At 33.4% G+C, this 18944-nt stretch overlaps 1 protein-coding gene and 1 long non-coding RNA gene across 2 annotated transcripts in view; both read left to right on the forward strand.

The window, feature by feature from the left end:
- The window catches only part of LOC111696637 (nuclear distribution protein nudE homolog 1), a 9278-nt gene extending 4280 nt beyond the window's left edge, over positions 1 to 4998 (forward strand). The window contains exons 7-11 of the mRNA XM_023466312.1: positions 276 to 475; positions 1907 to 2084; positions 4055 to 4153; positions 4248 to 4311; positions 4629 to 4998. Of these exons, the coding sequence (XP_023322080.1) occupies positions 276 to 475; positions 1907 to 2084; positions 4055 to 4114 (438 nt within the window). The 3' untranslated portion in view covers positions 4115 to 4153; positions 4248 to 4311; positions 4629 to 4998. The remainder of the gene's footprint in view (positions 1 to 275; positions 476 to 1906; positions 2085 to 4054; positions 4154 to 4247; positions 4312 to 4628) is intronic.
- Positions 4999 to 11091: 6093 nt separating this feature from the next.
- Positions 11092 to 12545, forward strand: LOC111696645 (uncharacterized). The gene is made up of 3 exons (XR_002764122.1): positions 11092 to 11182; positions 11542 to 11935; positions 12362 to 12545. It is a non-coding gene; the product is annotated as an uncharacterized LOC111696645 (long non-coding RNA).
- Positions 12546 to 18944: the final 6399 nt, after the last annotated feature.

The following is an 18944-nucleotide window of genomic DNA, read 5'->3' on the forward strand; positions in this document are numbered from 1 at the left end:
CCCCCCCCCCCCCTTCTCCCCTGACGAATCTTTAATTTTTAGTTTAAAGTTCACCGCTCATTGAATATCGATTTAATTCAATTCAAAAGTTTTAACCTCTGTTTCCGAATTTTATGCCCGATTCTGTTTGACGTGCCTATTATACATTAAAGTTGTAGCCGACCTGTGGGACCTGTGGGCAGAGAAAAGGCAACATTACAAAATAAATGTTTTTAAAAGTTGCCGCCGAAAGTTCATAAAACGTTTTTATCCAATCCTAAATATTAATATTTTAGGAGGAGGAACCAGACAATGACAGAGGATTAGATAATCCTCCACCTCCACCCGTCCTCCAGGATACAAACAAGCTGGTGGAGGCTGCTGAGGGCAAGTTTCAGAACGACGAGGTTCAGCAGAACGGAGAGATTGGAGGAGTAACTCCTGCTAAACTAGTAAACGGTGCAACCCATACTCCTCCGCTAACACCTTCAGCTAGGTTTGTGCCTCTAATACAGAAATATATATTTTATCTGTGGTGTATTTTTCAACCTACGCAAATCCGCTATACTCCACTTCTGACCTACTAGCACTTGGTTTTGCAGCTGCTATATGGACTTGTGACCGCATCGCCAGGCCTATAGCCTGTACTAGCCGCGGCGCTCGGCCCCCCATCCTGTCCTTGCCGCAGCGGTCGGCCCAGAAATTGTCTTACCTAACGCTCAAATAATACAAAAATAAACAGCTGGCGTAGGTCCGATATTGCAGTAGGTCGGAAAGTTAGTAGTTCAGAAGTTCAGTAAGGGGATGTTGCGTATAGACGATGTAACATTACCTTTTTATCTACCACTATATCTCCATTATTAGTTTTAGAGGCCGGAGGGGGGGGGGGGGCTTTGATTATAAAATTTCTTACCGCTTCTTGTTCTGACGAGAGGAATAAAAAAATCAAGTATTTAGGGTATGTTTCATGTTTTTTTTCTCTGAATTTAAAATAAAGTTAATTTTTATTATAGAAAGTAAATTTAAAAGGGCGATGGATATTTTTACATTTTTTCCTCCTAAAAGTAAAAAGTGTAAAATGTGTCCCCCCCCCTCTTCTGTTAAATCTTTCCCTGGACTTTGAAATGTCTTTGAAATGTTTGTAACATTTAAGTCCATAAAAGAGTTTTGGGTAAATAAGGCCGCCGAAACTGTTAATCTTATTTGTAAGTAAAATAAGTCCTTACCTTTTTAACCTGATGTCGGAGAATCAAAATTTGAAATAATTAAAGTTCACATCGCCAGGTTGCAAAGATATGGGGGTTTAGAAAAGTAATCAGTTTTTTTGTTTAATTTCTATCTTAACAAGGCTTAGACACACTGCTGATCAGGTTTTAACTCAAAACACCTAAACTTTTTCTTTGGATTATGTTAATATAGAGTCTACTGAATTATAATCTCAATTTTCAGGAAATGCCATCTAGGGTATTTATAGTAAATCCATTTTTTAAGATATCGTAGAAATCAAGTGCATTTTCTGGTTAAAAAAACAAACGTTTCTTTTGTTTCAAGACTTGATTAAGCTGATTCGGTTTTTATTTGATTTGCGGAAAATTCACTAGGTGGCATTTTCTTAAAATTAAGGTTTTAACTCATTAGACTGCATAATAACATATTCTGAAGAAAAAGTTTAGATGTTCTGACTTGAAACCTGATGGTTCATTTTCAGAAGTGTGAAGAGTAAGCTATCAAAAAAAAATTAAATTTTAAAATAAGCATTTTCTGAAGCTGGTGTTGTCTGAGGTCCTACACAAAAAAATGCTTGATAGGTTTAGATTTTTCAACTTTTATTTGATACTAACCCTAAAAAAGTCATCAAACAAATGAATTAGATAGAAAACTTAAAATAAAAGATACTCTCTTATAAAAATGTATTGTATGTGTGTAGGATATCTGCTCTGGGTATAGTTGGAGACCTGCTGAGGAAGGTTGGTGCCCTGGAGCTCAAGCTTGTCTCCTGCAGGAATATCGTGAAGGAGAATGGAAAGGAGAATGACCGGCCCGGAGATAAATTCTCCAGCCTTGACCGCAGTAAACGTATGCCCAGAGGAGCTTCCAGTCCTGCGGTCAAGAATCTGTGTGAAAATGGGTCTTGACACATTAAAAAGATATCTGTAAAAGAAACCATTATCCCACTTTTTACATGTTACAAGTGCTTTTATGGAAAATTAAACTAAGTTTAAAACAATTTTTCTGCTTTCCCTTTCAGCTTTCATTTTTTTTATTTTTTTAACAAATGATTATTTTTTTATTTGAATTCAACTAGTTACTCTGTCCAAGATCATGTAAAATTGGTGAACATTGAACATTCTTAAAATTTCTAATATTTTGTGCCATGACTCCCAAGCAAAATACTAGCCAAAAATATCCTTGTATTATATATTTATTCTATTCTATGTTCTATCCTAGTAAAAGGTTGAGCCCAAAGTTAAAATATCTACTCCTATTAATCTAGAGTTAATTACAATTTATTTATCATAGTTTTTGTTTAGTTTTGAAAAGAACGCTTATTTAGAACTTTTTATTTATTCATCTTAACCATAATTATTTTACCTTATCGTTAATTAAGTTAATCGTTATATAATTATCTTGCTTGGTTTGATTACGGAAGCAGATTTGACCAAGCTGTGTGCAGGATTTATCAAACTAAATGTCACAAAACAGATTTTATCAATTAGCCTTGTATACTCTATATTTAAAGGGACTGTAAACGTAATTTTAATAGACCTGGTTTATTTAAAAGTGTAGCATGCCCGATTCACAATGGTACCATTTAAATATTTATCTGATTTCGATGGGATAGATTTCGTCGTTTTTCATCTATTAAAAAGTTCGAATTCTTTATATTAAGTTCGTTTTCTCTATTGCATAAAATTCGCAAGTCACTTTTTTAGAGAAACTGCCATTAGAAATTAGAAATTGTTTAGCAGCAAAACGATGATATTTTCTTATAGGGACTGCAAATGAGTTTTTAAGAGTTTAAGAGTTTAAGAGTTCTATCTGATGTTCCTGTCTCGAAAACTTGATATAAACTGTGTCAAAGTATATATGAAAGATTTAGTATAAGATTCGTTGTATTAAACAGATGATATTCAACAAATATGCAACCAATCTGAAAACAACGATATCCCAGAGGAACCTGAGAAGCCCAAGTTTGCTCCTATTATTATTTGAATTTAATAATTTTTCATTTTTAATAGATATGATTGATGATTTTATTTATTCGCCCTGAACATGTGACCAGAACTCCAAACAATGGCAGTGCAGTATTATTTTCACTCGTCTCCGTCTTATCACGTGACCAGTATACTGCATAACCATTGGAGGGAGTTCTGGTCACGTGATACGGACGAATATCTTACATATAAACGTTTTGGAATAACTTTGACACAGTTTTATGTCAACTTATCGAGACAGGAGCACCAGATAGATGTCTTAGGTATAATCCAATTCTTGAGATTCTCAGGTTTCAGCCTATATCCCCTTTCATTTTTCCTTTACAGTCCCCTTAAGTTCAATCAAAACTTTAAAGGAACCATTGTGAATCGAGCTTACCTCTTCTTTCAAATGTTATGTCACCAGAATATGCGTTGGTAGTCCCTTAAAACTTTAACTTTTTAAAGAATTAGACCCTTTCTTATATCCTTTTTATTTAAAGAGAAACATGTTTTTTATTTCTGATCCACTTCTTAAGAACCCAAGAATTTAAAGATGGAAGATTACAATTTTGAACTACGCCAAATTCGACTTGACGATGTATGCTGTAATAAAAAGATTTTAGTTTTTAAGTAACATGACATATTTCTTCATGGATAGGGGAAATTTTAATTTTTGTGTTTTTCAGTTAAAAGCTTGGGTCACTTCCACCCTCATCCCCCCCCCCCCATACACTACTTTGGAACTGGAGTTTAGATCTTACACTTTTTGCCATTTTTCCATCATCAACTTAAACTGTTTTCAAACTTGTCGTAAATAACCAATATGACTTGATCTCCCCCACCCTCTCTCCCGACCCACCATTTTCACATGTATGCAGGGTTTTGTAAACAAAATAAAGATGAAAAAATTCCGGCGAAAATCCAAGAAAGATTTGTAATCCACTAACCAACAATTAATAACGGGTATATATTTTTAGGTTTAAAATTATTTTCAACTATTTTTTTTAAATATGATGATTCAAGTTAACAAAAATTACTGTATTTAATTACGGGGGAATAATTTTTCTATAGAATGTATACCCCTGATTAATATATATCTGGAATATTTAACTTATACTTCATCATGTTTCATGCAGTAAGTTGCTTTAATAAACATTTTTAATTTTATCTGAAATTATTCTTCAACATTTCTTGTTAAAAATGTAAAACTTGATTAGTTTTTGTCTAATAAAAGACTTACTGTATGCAGCTTTGAACTTTAAAAAAAATGGTATCATATATGCATAGGCAACCCAAAGTATTAAAAACAGATTAAATCCTGAAATACAAAAATTTGAGAAAAAAATTTTATTCTTTTAATTTAAAAAGAAAAATCCTGTATTTTGAAGTCCGAATTTCAATAAATTAGTTATTACCTCTTTCAAATTTCCCGGCCTGTCCCTTTAATATTAGATAAATAATGCTTTGAGTCGTTCTCAGAATCACCGTTAGGTGCCTCTTTGTATATATATCCGTCCAAAACTGTATCAATCAAAACGAATAAATCCGCAAATAACTCTTTCAAAAATACTAAATCTTCTGTAGTCAGATAACAAAATTAAAAATAGAAAAATGTTTCATGTTATAAGTCTGGACCATGTAAAGGTGTACACTGTACATAAATAAGTATATGATAGAAAATGTACTTTAAATTAATCGTTTCGTGAATTTTCTGAAAGAAATTGAAATGTACAGTTCACCCTGAACTATATTATATGTGACCCCTGTCATGATATATATATATATATACATGGTAAATTAGAAATATATTTTAATAAAAACAGTTTTGTTACATTTTATCAATTCAATAAATGGCAGAAGAATGAACAATTTTATATGATTTAAAATGAAGCTAATTTTATCTAGAGAATAATGAAGAATCTTAGACCACAATCCAAATTTGTTTTTTGTTGTTGTTGATTTTTTTAACCTTGGAAAGTTAACTGCCGGTTTTAAACAGTATTGTTTAAAGTGAGTCTCCGTTTGAAGATTGTCAGATTCACAACGGTACCCTTAAACACTATAGGAGCCAAACTGAAGAAGCTTTTATCGTCTTTTAAATGAAAAATTAATGATTTTTCATTGTCGTTCCGCTTGCAGGTTTATAGGGCAGAGACTAAAAAGGAAATTAGCAGAATTAAACACTTTAAAAAATAAATACTTATCATAAAAAGCTCAACCTCTAAATAAATACTTATCATAAAAAGCTCAACCTCTAAGGTGCAGAGAGCAACATTTTTTGCATGTTCTATTCTTGAGTAAAATTAGAACAAAGACGGCTGTCGTCTTTAACTTCTCATATTCAGTAGGACATACTTGAGCCAGCTTTCTTCCTTCTCAATCCAAATAAAACAAATGATAAATATTTCATAATGTATCCTGAACTTGTTTAGAAGTAGAGCTACTCATAAAGGATGAGACGACTGTACGGGATTTATTTAGCCGTTTGTCATATTGCGATTCCCTGCAGTGCATTGTCTTTCTCTGTCAATATGTATATCGTCTAATATATCATTGAAAGATTGTCAATTGTAGAAACCCTCGCTTTCATCGACGAACCTCCCATTTTAGATCATTACAACAATGTTTCGAAAGCTAAAAATCACAATTTTTTCAACTTTCAAAAGTCATCATTAAGTAAGTGACTTATTAAATTATTAATTATTTATTCATGAAATATTACAAAAACATATAAAAATAAGTGTTATAGGAGAAAATATAAAACCTCCAAAAATAAAGGTTTTGGAAATATGTCCCATCATTTCCTAAAAAGGAGGTAAATGACGTGGAAAAATAAGATAGGTTTTATGTTTTAAGCAGAAGATATAGGTTCTACACAAAACGGGCTTTTTTAAGCATCTTTTTAATTCGCGCCGATTTTTTATATCCTTTAGGTTTGACAATACATATACAGTGATAACCAGAAAACTCTGGAATAGGAAGACGACTTTTAGACTCAAGTTATGACTTGAAATAGTCCAATAAGCATGAAACACAGTAATTGTGCTAGGTAAACAGACCCATTTCACTTAATTGGTGATTTTATAAGAGTCTTATAAAACTGTTTACTTTGTAACAGCATCAAATACCCGCAAGTATTGCTATAAAGTCGTCTTACTGTAATATGTCTATCTGTCATGCTCAAATTGGAAAAGAACTTCGTGAATAGTTCCAATGTTTTCTGGTTACCACCGTATGCTCTTGAAATAACAAGATTGGTAATAATGTTATCTGAAAACTGATCTGAATTTTGAATAATAATGAATGTAATTAAAGAACTGTAAATATTTTCCTATTATTGAGAGAGTACCTATAAAAGAATTGGTTATGCAGGGAGTTTTCCATTCTCTTCACAACCCTCTTACAAACTACAGGTAATAAGGGAACAGCCTCACTTGATCCGGATCCACACTATTTTGTCTCACTTGATCCGGATCCACAATATTTTGTCGCATTTGATCTGGATTCGCAATGTTTTGGCTCCCTGATCCTGCTTAAATCAGTTTATTTACTCGAGAATGCCGTTATGTAGTCGCCTAGACGCTTAGCCCTGTACATGTCTCTAACCTAGAGAACACAGTCTTCTAACCCCCTGTAATGTTTTTATCCTAGAGAATACAGTGTTCTAGCCCCCTGTACATGTTTCTATCCTAGAGAATACAGTCTTCTAGCCCCCTGAACATGTTTCTATCTTAGAGAATACAGTGTTCTAGCCCCCTGTACATGTTTCTATCTCAGAGAATACAGTATTATAGCCCCCTGTACATGTTTCTATCCTAGAGAATACAGTCTTCTAGCCCTGTACATGTTTCTATCCTAGAGAATACAGTTTTCTAGCCCCCTGTACATGTTCCTATCCTAGAGAATACAGCCCCTAGCCCCATGTAATGATTCTATTCTAGAGAATACAGTCTTCTAGCCCCCTGTACATGTTTCTATCCTAGAGAATACAGTCTTCTAGCCCCCTATTCATGTTCCTATCCTAGAGAATAGAGCCTTCTAGCCCCCTGTACATGTTTCTATCCTACACAGTCCTCTAGCCCCATGTACATGTTTCTATATTGGAGAATAAATAGTCTTCTAGCCCCCTGTACATGTTCCTAACCTAGGGAATCAGTCTTCTAGCCCCCTGTACATGTTTCTATCCTAGAGAACAAATAGTCTTCTAGCCCCCTGTACATGCTCCTAACCTAGAGTATACTGTCTTTTAGTCCCCCTGTACATGTTTCTATCCTAGAGAATACAGTCTGCTAGCCCCTTGTAGATGTTTCTATCCTAGAGAATACAGTCTTCTAGTCCCCTGTACATGTTTCTATTCTAGATAAAACAGTCTTCTAGCCCGCTGTACATGTTTCTATCCTAGAGAATAAATAGTTTTCTAGCCCCCTTTACATGCTCCTAACCTAGAGAATACAGTCTTCTAGCCCCCCTGTACATGTTTCTATCCTAGAGAATGCAGTCTTCTAGCACCCTGTGCATGTCTCTATTTTAGAAAATACAGTCTTCTAGCCCCTGTACATGATTCTATCCTAGAGAATACAGCCTCCTAGCCCCCTGTACATGTTTTTTCCTAGAGAATACAGCCCCTTAGCCCCCTGTTCATGTTCCTATCCCAGAGAATACAGTCTTCTAGCCCCCTGTACATGTTTCTATCCTAGAGAAAACAGTCTTCTAGCCCCCTGTACATGGTTCTATCCTAGAGAATACAGCCTCTTAGCCCCCTGTACATGTTCCTATCCTAGAGAATACAGTTTTCTAGCCCCTTGTAAATGTTTCTATTCTAGATAATACAGTCTTCTAGCCCCCTGTACATGTCTCTATTCTATAAAATACAGTATTCTAGCCCCCCTGTACATGTTCCTATCCTAGAGAATACAGTCTTCTAGCACCCTGTGCATGTCTCTATTTTAGAAAATACAGTCTTCTAGCCCCTGTACATGATTCTATCCTAGAGAATACAGCCTCCTAGCATGTACATGTTTCTATCCTAGAGAATACAGTCTTCTAGCCCCCTGTACATGTTTCTATCCTAGAGAATACAGTTTTCTAGCTTCCTGTACATGTTTCTATCCTAGAGAATACAGTCTTCTAGCTCCCTGTACATGTTCCTAACCTAGAGAATGCAGTCTTCTAGCCCCCTGTGCATGTCTCTATCCTAGAGAATATAGTTTCTTAGCCCCCTGTTCATTTTTTTATCCTAGAGAATACAGTCTTCTAGCCCCCTGTACATGTTTCTATCCTAGAGAATATAGTCTTCTAGCCTCCTGTACATGTCTCTATTCTAGAGAATACAGCATCCTAGCCCCCTGTACATGTTTTATCGTAGAGAATGCAGCTGTGTAGCCTTCTTGCTCACTATGTTCCTAACTTCCTATTCTAGAGAATACAGCCTCCTAGCTCCCTGTATATGTTTCTATCCTAGAGAATGCAGCTGTGTAGCTTCCTAGCCACCTGTGTCTGTGTCCTCTTCGCGGTGGCCTCAGCCGAGGCTGAAGTTTGGGTCAATCCCTATTCACTCGAGGTGAAGGAAACATCGAACAGAACTAAACGTTTATTTTTAAAATCGAAATTTTCAGAGTCCTGTGCAACATATGTTCTTAGGTTGATTTAAAGATTCTAAGTTGAGTGGGTCGATTCTAATAGCGAAAATTTAGGTGTTAAGTAAATTCTCAAAGGGATCTTCCCAAGTGACAATATTCCAAGTAGCAACTTCCCAAATGTGCAATTCCCCAATCGGCAACTTCCCAAAGGTTAAGTTTAGGTCTTTTGAGGCTCCGCAGGAGCTGCAATGTGGCCAGAGCTGAAAACTTTAGAATTGTGGATATCGAGATTAATATTTGATCTTCTCTTTTTCTTAATATCGAGACTAACCTAATCTTGTACTTGTATCCTGAAAATTGTATAAAATTCAACTAATCAGATTTGCGGAAGAACGGTTTAAGAAGAAAATCAAAAGTGTGTTCATTGGATACTCAGATTAAGTAATCGGGATTGAGGATATCTCATTCTAAAGTTTTTAGCTCAGATGGGCTAAGGACACACTTGGGAAATTGCCGCTTGGGAAATTGCAGATTTGGGAAAATACCCTTGGGAAGTTACCGCTTGGGAAAAGGCCTTTGGAAAAGTACATCAAAATTTCAAGTGCTGGTAAACGTCGGGAGTAACAATTAGTAACCTGGACAGTGCAGGGTTCCTAAGCTAGTATATATATATTTAGATTACAGGGTGTCCAACTAAACATTACATCATGCGACGACGTACAGTGAAAGATGTTCAATTTTCAAGTTATGAGTAAATTTTTTATTAGCTTTTGTTAAAATGTAATTTCAAAATTTATTGAGAGATTAAAGTTTTCAGCTGCAGCATATTCGGTCCCATCCGCTGGAGCGGAGGCCACTGCCGGAGGGAAATAGTTTCCAACGGAAGACCATTTTTTTTTCAATGCTAATTACTCCATGGGAGGGATGGTAATTTTTACTTACCACACTAATGACTCTACCGGAAGGGATGGTCATTAGCAATCAGGACACTCATTTCTCCGTCAAGGGGATGGTAATTAACATTGACATTAACAACGATGTTTAAAGTTCTTTTGGTTGCAAATTCTTTACCTGACCAAAAATCTTAAATCATTCTATTAAGCTGAATGCTGATTTTATACTTTGTGCTTCTAGAATACTGAGTACTTTAAGCTGATTTTATACTTTGTGCTTCTAGAATACTGAGGACTTTAAGCTGATTGTATACTTTGTGCTTCTAGAATATTGAGTACTTTAAGCTGATTTTATACTTTGTGCTTCTAGAATACTGAGGACTTTAAGCTGATTGTATACTTTGTGCTTCTAGAATACTGAGTACTTTAAGCTGATTCTATACTTTGTGCTTCTAGAATACTGAGTACTTTAAGCTGATTGTATAGTTTGTGCTTCTAGAGTACTTTAAGCTAATTGTATACTATTTGCTTCTAGAATACTGAGTACTTTAAGCTGATTGTAAACTTTGTGCTTCTAGAATACTGAGTACTTTAAGCTGATTGTATACATTGTGCTTCTAGAATAATGAGTACTTTAAGCTGATTGTATACTATTTGCTTCTAGAATAATGAGACTTTAAGCTGATTGTATACTTTGTGCTTCTAGAATACTAAGTACTTTAAGCTGATTTTATACTTTGTGCTTCTAGAATACTGAGTACTTTAAGCTGATTAGTCAACAAAAGGAAATCGCATATAGGATTGAAAAGATTCTATTTTGATTTGAAATAGTAGCCGCGGATAATTTTGTTTATTTTTATTTCTGCGTAAAATCAGAGGAGCTACGAGGTCACAAAGCCGTATTGTATTTTGACCTTCTCCTTCAATTCTGCATAGTTTGCAGTAGTTTGCAATGAGTCGAATTTTGAAATCGTTTATGAATAAAGAACATAAAATCTATTTTTATCACTAAGCATGATCACTTGCCCTCAACTCTAATTTTCAAATTTTTAATCTATTGAACCTATTCAATGTGATAAACCTTTGATATTTAAAACCATGAATTCTTCCAGGTCAATAACAATTGTCAAAATTTGTCAAGAAAAAAAATTTTCATCAAAATCAAAATTAAAGCTTGAATCGTTTAATATTCCTTATAAAAGGGTTTGTTAATTGTTCAGATATTTGGAAGTTACTCTATAATTTGAGAGGATTTTTATCAAATCTTTCATCAATAATTTTTAATCATAAGAAAAAGTAAATTTACTGCTGTTTACACCACCAGGTTGCAAAGTTAAAATTAGAGATTGATGCCAGTTTTTAGCTCTTTTAACATAATGTATCATATAAATATGTCTATAACTATTTTGTATTTTAAAAATCTTTAAAAAATTATTTCTTTTGAAGAGGTCGTGAGGTCAGATCTGACAGAAACAATGGTTTAGCGGATGTTCTGGATAAAAATAGGCCTAGATTCGGAAAACGGTCGGAACAGGTCAAACTTTAAGTCAAAATTATTCAAAACATTTGATTGTTAAATTAAAATAATATTTTAGATTTTGCAATTCATTACACTCGCGTGACTATCTATCTATCTTAAACCAGTCTGTCCCACAAACTGCAAAAATTGCATTAATTTTCAAAAAACTCTTTGGTCTTTGATTTTACCTGACAACACATTCATACACTTGATGTCTATAAAGTATTTGTTTTAAGCAAAAGTTTAATCAGTATTTGGCAAAATGTGCATCAAGCTTGCAACTTTGGGATTACTGTGGTGGACCTGATATATTATAATCTTTAATATTTAAGGTCCACCCTTTAACATTTTACTCACTCTAAATATATATTTAGGGAAGAATGAAGAAATTAAGTTTGCTTCAACTCATAAATCAGCTGAACAAGGATGGATTTACTCGATAATTCTGGTATCCCTGATTACCAGATAATTCTGGTATCCCTGATTACCAGATAATTCTGGTAACCTTGATTACCGGATAATTCTGGTATTCCTGATAACCAGATAATTCTGGTATCCCTGGTTACCGGATAATTCTGGTATCCCTGATTACCAGATAATTCTGGTATTCCTGATTAGCAGATAATTCTGGTATCCCTGATTACCAGATAATTCTGGTAACCCTGATTACCAGATAATTCTGGTATTCCTGATTACCAGATAATTCTGGTAACCCTGATTACCAGATAATTCTGTTATCCATAAACTTCTTCCTATTTTATGCTAACTGTAAGTATACCGTTGGGGAAAACGAAATTTGTTTATTCTTTCACAGAATTGCATTATTTGAAAATAAGTTAGATATTTATAGTTTAAAGTTTTATTCTATTCTTTATCTGATCAATATGTTTTTTCTAGGGTCCAAATGTGTTTAATTCTGATCATTCCTATATGTTTTCTTGCTTCAGAAATGCGCAAGTCACTTTGTAATGAACCCATAAATGATATAATCAGTTTTCAAAATTACAAACATGAATATCTAATTCAAATTGATCAGACAAAGCTAAAGGGTAGATTTGTGAATCGTATATTTCCAACCTTGCATGGAGGGTCACTTGAAATTACGCGAACAGTCCCTTTTAAATTATTTTGGAAAATTAATAAATCGTGATAAACTTTTTTTAATGCTTCTAAATTTAAAAATGTTTCTTTCAGATGTTCCAAAAGAGAGATAAACCCTGCGCCCAATCCCCTTGAATTTGTCAGCACTATACTGTGTACCCCTCACACGCAGTTTGTTCATTTTATAATGTATATTAATGCGAAATTGAGATTGTGAAATCAAGATATAACCATAAGATGTAGTTTACAAGAGAAATAAATATTCTGTAAAAATTCATTAATTGAAAAGATAAGAATAAACATTTGTATCTGAGAGATAAAACCATGAGATGTAGTTTACAAGAGAAATAAATATTCTGTAAAAATTCATTAATTGAAAAGATAAGAATAAACATTTGTATCTGAGAGATAAAACCATGAGATGTAGTTTACAAGAGAAATAAATATTCTGTATAAATTCATTAATTGAAAATATAAGAATAAACCCTTGGCTCTGAGAGATATAACCATGAGATGTAGTTTACAAGAGAAATAAATATTCTGGAAAAATCCATTAATTGAAAAGATAAAAATAAACCCTTGGCTCTGAGAGATATAACCATGAGATGTAGTTTACAAGAGAAATAAATATTCTGTAAAAATTCATTAATTGAAAAGATAAGAAGAAACCATTGGCTCTGAGAGATAACCATGAGATGTAGTTTACAAGAGAAATACATATTCTGTATAAATTCATTAATTGAAAATATAAGAATAAACCCTTGGCTCTGAGAGATAACCATGAGATGTAGTTTACAAGAGAAATACATATTCTGTATAAATTCATTAATTGAAAATATAGAATAAACCCTTGGCTCTGAGAGATATAACCATGAGATGTAGTTTACAAGAGAAATAAATATTCTGTATAAATCCATTAATTGAAAAGATAAGAATAAACATTTGTATCTGAGAGATAAAACCATGAGATGTAGTTTACAAGAGAAATAAATATTCTGTATAAATCCATTAATTGAAAATATAAGAATAAACCCTTGGCTCTGAGAGATATAACCATGACGTGTAGTTTACAAGAGAAATAAATATTCTGTAAAAATCCATTAATTGAGAATAAACCCTTGGCTCTGAGAGATATAACCATAAGATGTAATTTACAAGAGAAATAAACATTCTGTATAAATCCATTAATTGGAAAGATAAGAATAAACCCTTGGCTCTGAGAGATACAACCATAAGATGGAGTTCACAAGAGAAATAAATATTCTGTATAAATCCATTAATTGGAAAGATAAGTAGAAACCCTTGGCTCTGAAAGATATAACCATAAGATGTAATTTACAAGAGAAATAAATATTCTGTATAAATCCATTAAAATTGAAAAGATAAGAAGAGTGAAAAGAAAATGATGGCGCAAAAAAATTAAAATGAATCGCTAAAATTCTCTAGAATGTACTATATTTGGTTTGAAAATTGTGCCTCAAGGACTTGAGACTAAAACTTTAAAGAAATGATTCAAAGAAAGGCCCAACGGCTTAAATTAAACCCTCCGTTGTTTTGGAAGATGAAGAACCGATAGAGTGTCCGGCGTTTCCCGTGGAATTTTAAAAACACTAAAAAATCTAGTTTTGTTAGACTTTTTCTCTCCTGGGGGACCCATAGGGTTCCTAAAAAAATGTCATCCAATTTGAGGTATGTTCATATATGAGATATTTTGTGTGCGTTTTTCTCACCCTTTTCCCGGTTATAATCAATTACATAACGGAAATTAAAAGCAAATAAGATTTAAAATTATCATTTTATAATTTGATTTAATTTTTTTTTCTGTGGTCAAATTTTGGCAGAAAAAAATATTTCAAAATGTACGCAGGAATTATCTAAAGGTTCCTTAAAAGATTGATATCCGTCAATTAGTGATAACGCTATGTTACGCATGCTGAACCTACATGTAATATGCGGTTACGCATATACAGTTGCTTACTCTAATTATACGCTTATCAGTACACAGTGACGTCAATTATACTTTAATTAAATCGTCATACGCATTAAATTCCTTGTTATTATATTATTATCTCTTAAACAATATTAAAGTAGTATTTGTGGTTTATTGATTAAGATTTAGGACGCTAATTCTTTAACATTCCAATTAATATTAAATTCAAGTTGATTTTTCGATCAAAAAGTATGAATCTTTTAAGTCAACTGAAAATGTATTTTTAAATTACTTTTAAATATATAGCTCTTTCAGAAAGAGAAATATCAAATATTTATAAATTTTTTTAGGTTTTCCTAATTAGAGATCGGCTTTTTTTATTTCGTTTGTTCAATGTTCTTTGTTCAACGTTCTTTTCAATTGCACAGAAAATTATTTTTAAGACACGTGACTTGCGGATTTTTTGCTACAGAAACAATGTAGGACATATTGAAAATTAAACACTATTCCTACAAGACAACAACTTTACCCTCTAGTCTCTCCACATTGTTGATCAATCATGTCCCTATTTACAAAAATTTTGTCCCCCCCCCCTAGGAGCTCTTAGGGGGGGGGGGGTCAAAATTTGAACTGTAAATTCAAAACATTTGGCTTCTTGGATATCTGGCATCATAAGTAAAGGGTACTTTAAAGGTACACATTTCACATACACTCCAATTACCTGCTACTTTATCTCTCCTTAAAAAAAAACTAGCAGAAAAAAAACATTGTTTCTAAAAAATCGACATTTTATTAAAGTTTTATATTGTTAACAATTAGTATTTAAACTAGAGATAGTAAAAGACATTTTTGAAAATGAAAAACTTAACTTAAACTTTAATTCTATGAGATGAAAAAATGGACAAAGGTCCAGAAAATAATTTTGACTTGTAAACGTTTCTGTTGTAAAAAAAAGTAGGAGTACAATTGTAATCTATATAATAAATTACTTCATTCATTTATATGATTGCTAGTATGGCTGCCCTGCAAATGGCGGAATCAAATGGGGTGAATTTTAGTGAGGAAACTCATGGATACCATTGGGGATGACAGACATAAGCTAAATCAATTATAATTTTTTTGTTTTTATCGATTTTTAAAATTCCACTGGCAATGCCGGGTACTTCAGCTAGTTTGTCATAAAATGGGGGTGCAATGAATACAGTAAATTCAATCCAAATAAAAAATAAAAAAATAAAAATGTTCTTTTACTACCTCCAAACTCAAGCCTTCACGGCTTTGCATGTAAAAATAATTGTTAAATAATTGCGCTATCCATGATGGCCCCCATCAATTAGCTAAAAATATTGAAATTGTTATGGTATAATAAGAATAAAAGAAATGAAAATAGTAGATAAGTATAACCCTTGTCATACCTTGGCAAAGTGGTCGAGGGCTTCATCAAGATCAGCTCTCACTTCTTGTGTAGATCTTTTGATAAGAATCTGAGGGGAAAGAGTTAGCAGATTTGCAACTTTTCTCTGATCTGCTCCAAACCTTTATGTCAAGGAAGATATAACAGCAAATAATATGGGTATTGCAATGGTTCTCTTGAAGTATTTCCTTGTGGTTCCTGGTGTGCTGGCTCCCATTGTTAGACGCTCAGCTCTTCTAACAGGTTGCTGAACAACTGATAGATTTTCTGCTTTATCTTCTATCTTCGGCCAGATTTCCCCATAATTTCTCAATTTTTGAACGCATTTCTTTTAAGATATATATATCAGGAAATTTGAGTTTGTTGCAAATACTCATTTCCATTTATTGGATCCAACAAATAACAAAACGGCTGAACCGATCAGAGACAAATTTTGTGTGGGATAAAACTCGATTACAAAGGTTGTTATTTGGCTGATTGGGATAAAATATCAATAAAAATGAGTTTTTTTATTTTGAAAATTACCTTTCAAAACGCGACTTTCCCTAAATTAAAAGAAAAAATCTAAGGTTTTAATTTAAATCAACGTTAATTACAAAGTTTATGTTATTTCAGAGAATTAGGATTGTAAATATCGTTCAACATTCTTGAGCTTTAAAAGTCAGAGAATGAAATTTAATGAAGCTATTTAAAATTCTAGAAATTTGGTAAAATATTGTTTTATAAACTTTTATTAATTCAGAAATATATTATTAAAATATTAAAATATCGACCAAAAATCAAAACTGGGATTTTAAAATATGGTATTATTTTATTTATTGATGCATACGGTTAAACTAGGGTTTTGTAAAAAATACTGATAATAATGTTAAAATGAGGAGAAATAGAATATACAATTTAAAATTTGATATGAGTAACTACTAGTATTGACGACAAATGCTTTTAACAATGTTAAGATGTGTAGATGTTTGGATGTTTATTTTGAGTCATTAAAAAAAGGGGCATTCCTTATTCACAACGGCATTTTAGACATCTTAGTCTTATTAATAATGTTGAAGATAAGGTCAATATTCTGGTTTGAAAAGTGTTGATTTTTGATAATCCCACCCTTACAAGGGACCAGGTACACATAGATATCCCACCCTAACAAGGGACCAGGTACACATAGACATCCCACCCTAACAAGGAACCAGGTACACATAGACATCCCACCCTAACAAGGGACCAGGTACACATAGACATCCCACCCTAACAAGGGACCAGGTACACATAGACATCCCACCCTAACAAGGGACCAGGTACACATAGACATCCCACAACAAGGGACCAGGTACTCATAGACATACCACCCTAACAAGGGACCAGGTACACATACACATCCCACCCTAACAAGGAACCAGTTACACATAGACATCCCACCCTAACAAGGGACCAGGTACAGCATAGACATCCCACCCTAACAAGGGACCAGGTACACATAGACATTCCACCCTAACAAGGGACCAGGTAAAGCATAGACATCCCAACCTAACAAGGGACCAGGTACACATACAGGGTGCGTAGTAAAGATGGAACCTTAAAATATAATTATAACATTTTTTATATTCAACCCAATTTAGAAATATGATTTAAATGATTTTACGTATATTCAATGTTTGGGAGTAGATTGAACATATTTCATTAAAAACCTTATGCAACCTCAACAACGTTCTCTACCGGACCTATAAACTAGGTACACATAGTACATAGCCTGTCCTAATTCTAACCAACTCAGAAGACAGGCCCTCCCATGGACCTCATCCTGCATTCGCGTAAAACAATTTAAGACATTAAGGTCTGGGTAACAAGGGGTTCTATTCCACAGAGACCAAAATATTGCCAACCCATTATCAGAGAAACTATTGATGCATCAGTGTTAGGAAGAGCATTATCTTGAACCAAGACATTATGAAGCAATTTTTAGTTCAACATTTTCTGGAACACATGGCTATTGACGGTTTCCTAGTTTCAACAGAAATACAGGAGTAGCCTTTTCTTCCACCCACTCCCACTACGGCTAGTGAGGCAGAGGCCGGATTTTTTGTGCTTTTGGTTGACTATAATGCACTTTAAAGTTTATCTATAGGCTGAATAAACCGAAGGTGTCGAGAATATTTGGACTTATAAAAAGCCAAATTAATCATTTTCTTTGGTCATCAAGATTTGACCAGGTTTAAAACCATATTGCAGAAGGTCACTAGCAGCTTTTGCCAGAATTCTGACGTTGAAGAAAAGTTTCCCTTTGCCACATTTTTAAGCTTAAAAACGTACCTTAAACAAGTTTAGTGGTCTCCTTAGGACAGTAGACACATTATGACAGTTTAAGAAAAGTTTCCATCATTACTACGCAGTACAGTACAGTACAGTAGTACAGTACAGTACAGTAGTACAGTACAGTACAGTAGTACAGTACAGTACAGTAGTACAGTAGTACATTACAGTACAGTACAGTACCGGTAGATTCAGCCTGCTTATAAAGAGTCTCATCAATTTTTGGGATAGGGTTGACTTTACCGCACTAACTAACTTATGCTTTTCTGTAGCCCTTTACATGTACATTTTATCAATATAAAGAACTTGTTGTTAGCTTTGGTTTTAAAGAAGAAATAGGCAAAATTCTCATCGATTTTAGCTTAAGAGCTTGAGACCTTAAAATCACAGTGGGTAACTTGAAATTAAGGTTACAGTCACTTTAAGAGACCGTCGACCCAACTTCAAGTAACCCTCTTTTTGAAGTTAAAAAAAATTTGTGGAGAGAAATGTTGTAAACATTTTTTAAATATATTGGCATTTTCGCATTACTTTAACTTTTTATTGGATTAATTGGTTTCGACCAAATAGATTATCAAGTACGTAGAACGGAGAATTTGTACACTCCCAGTACAGCTCATTTTTACGTCACAAGTGTCAACAGTTTTAAGTGTCCGACAAAATTATTAATACTAGTGATAATAAAGTGCATATCTTACATTGAAATTAGTGCCATTTTGTGTTCTTTACTTACTGTTTTTCACTTTTCTTTATTTAATCTTGGAAAACATGTCAACTAATGGGAGAAAATGTTGTTTTCCTTGTTATATTTGACACTTGTGACGTCATGTATAGTTTATCCATTTCTCTGCCTTGATACTTGATAATCTAATTGGGTTTCGACTTAACTGTTAAAATCATAAATAGCATAGAAAAGTTGAAAGCACATATAGTTAAAATAATTAATAATTTATTTTACAAATATTACGATCCAAAATTGTTTCATCTACAAAATACACACACTCTCTAATTATATATTTTAT

Source organism: Eurytemora carolleeae, unplaced genomic scaffold, assembly GCF_000591075.1.
Source record: "Eurytemora carolleeae unplaced genomic scaffold, Eaff_2.0 scaffold99, whole genome shotgun sequence".
Taxonomy (NCBI): domain Eukaryota; kingdom Metazoa; phylum Arthropoda; class Copepoda; order Calanoida; family Temoridae; genus Eurytemora; species Eurytemora carolleeae.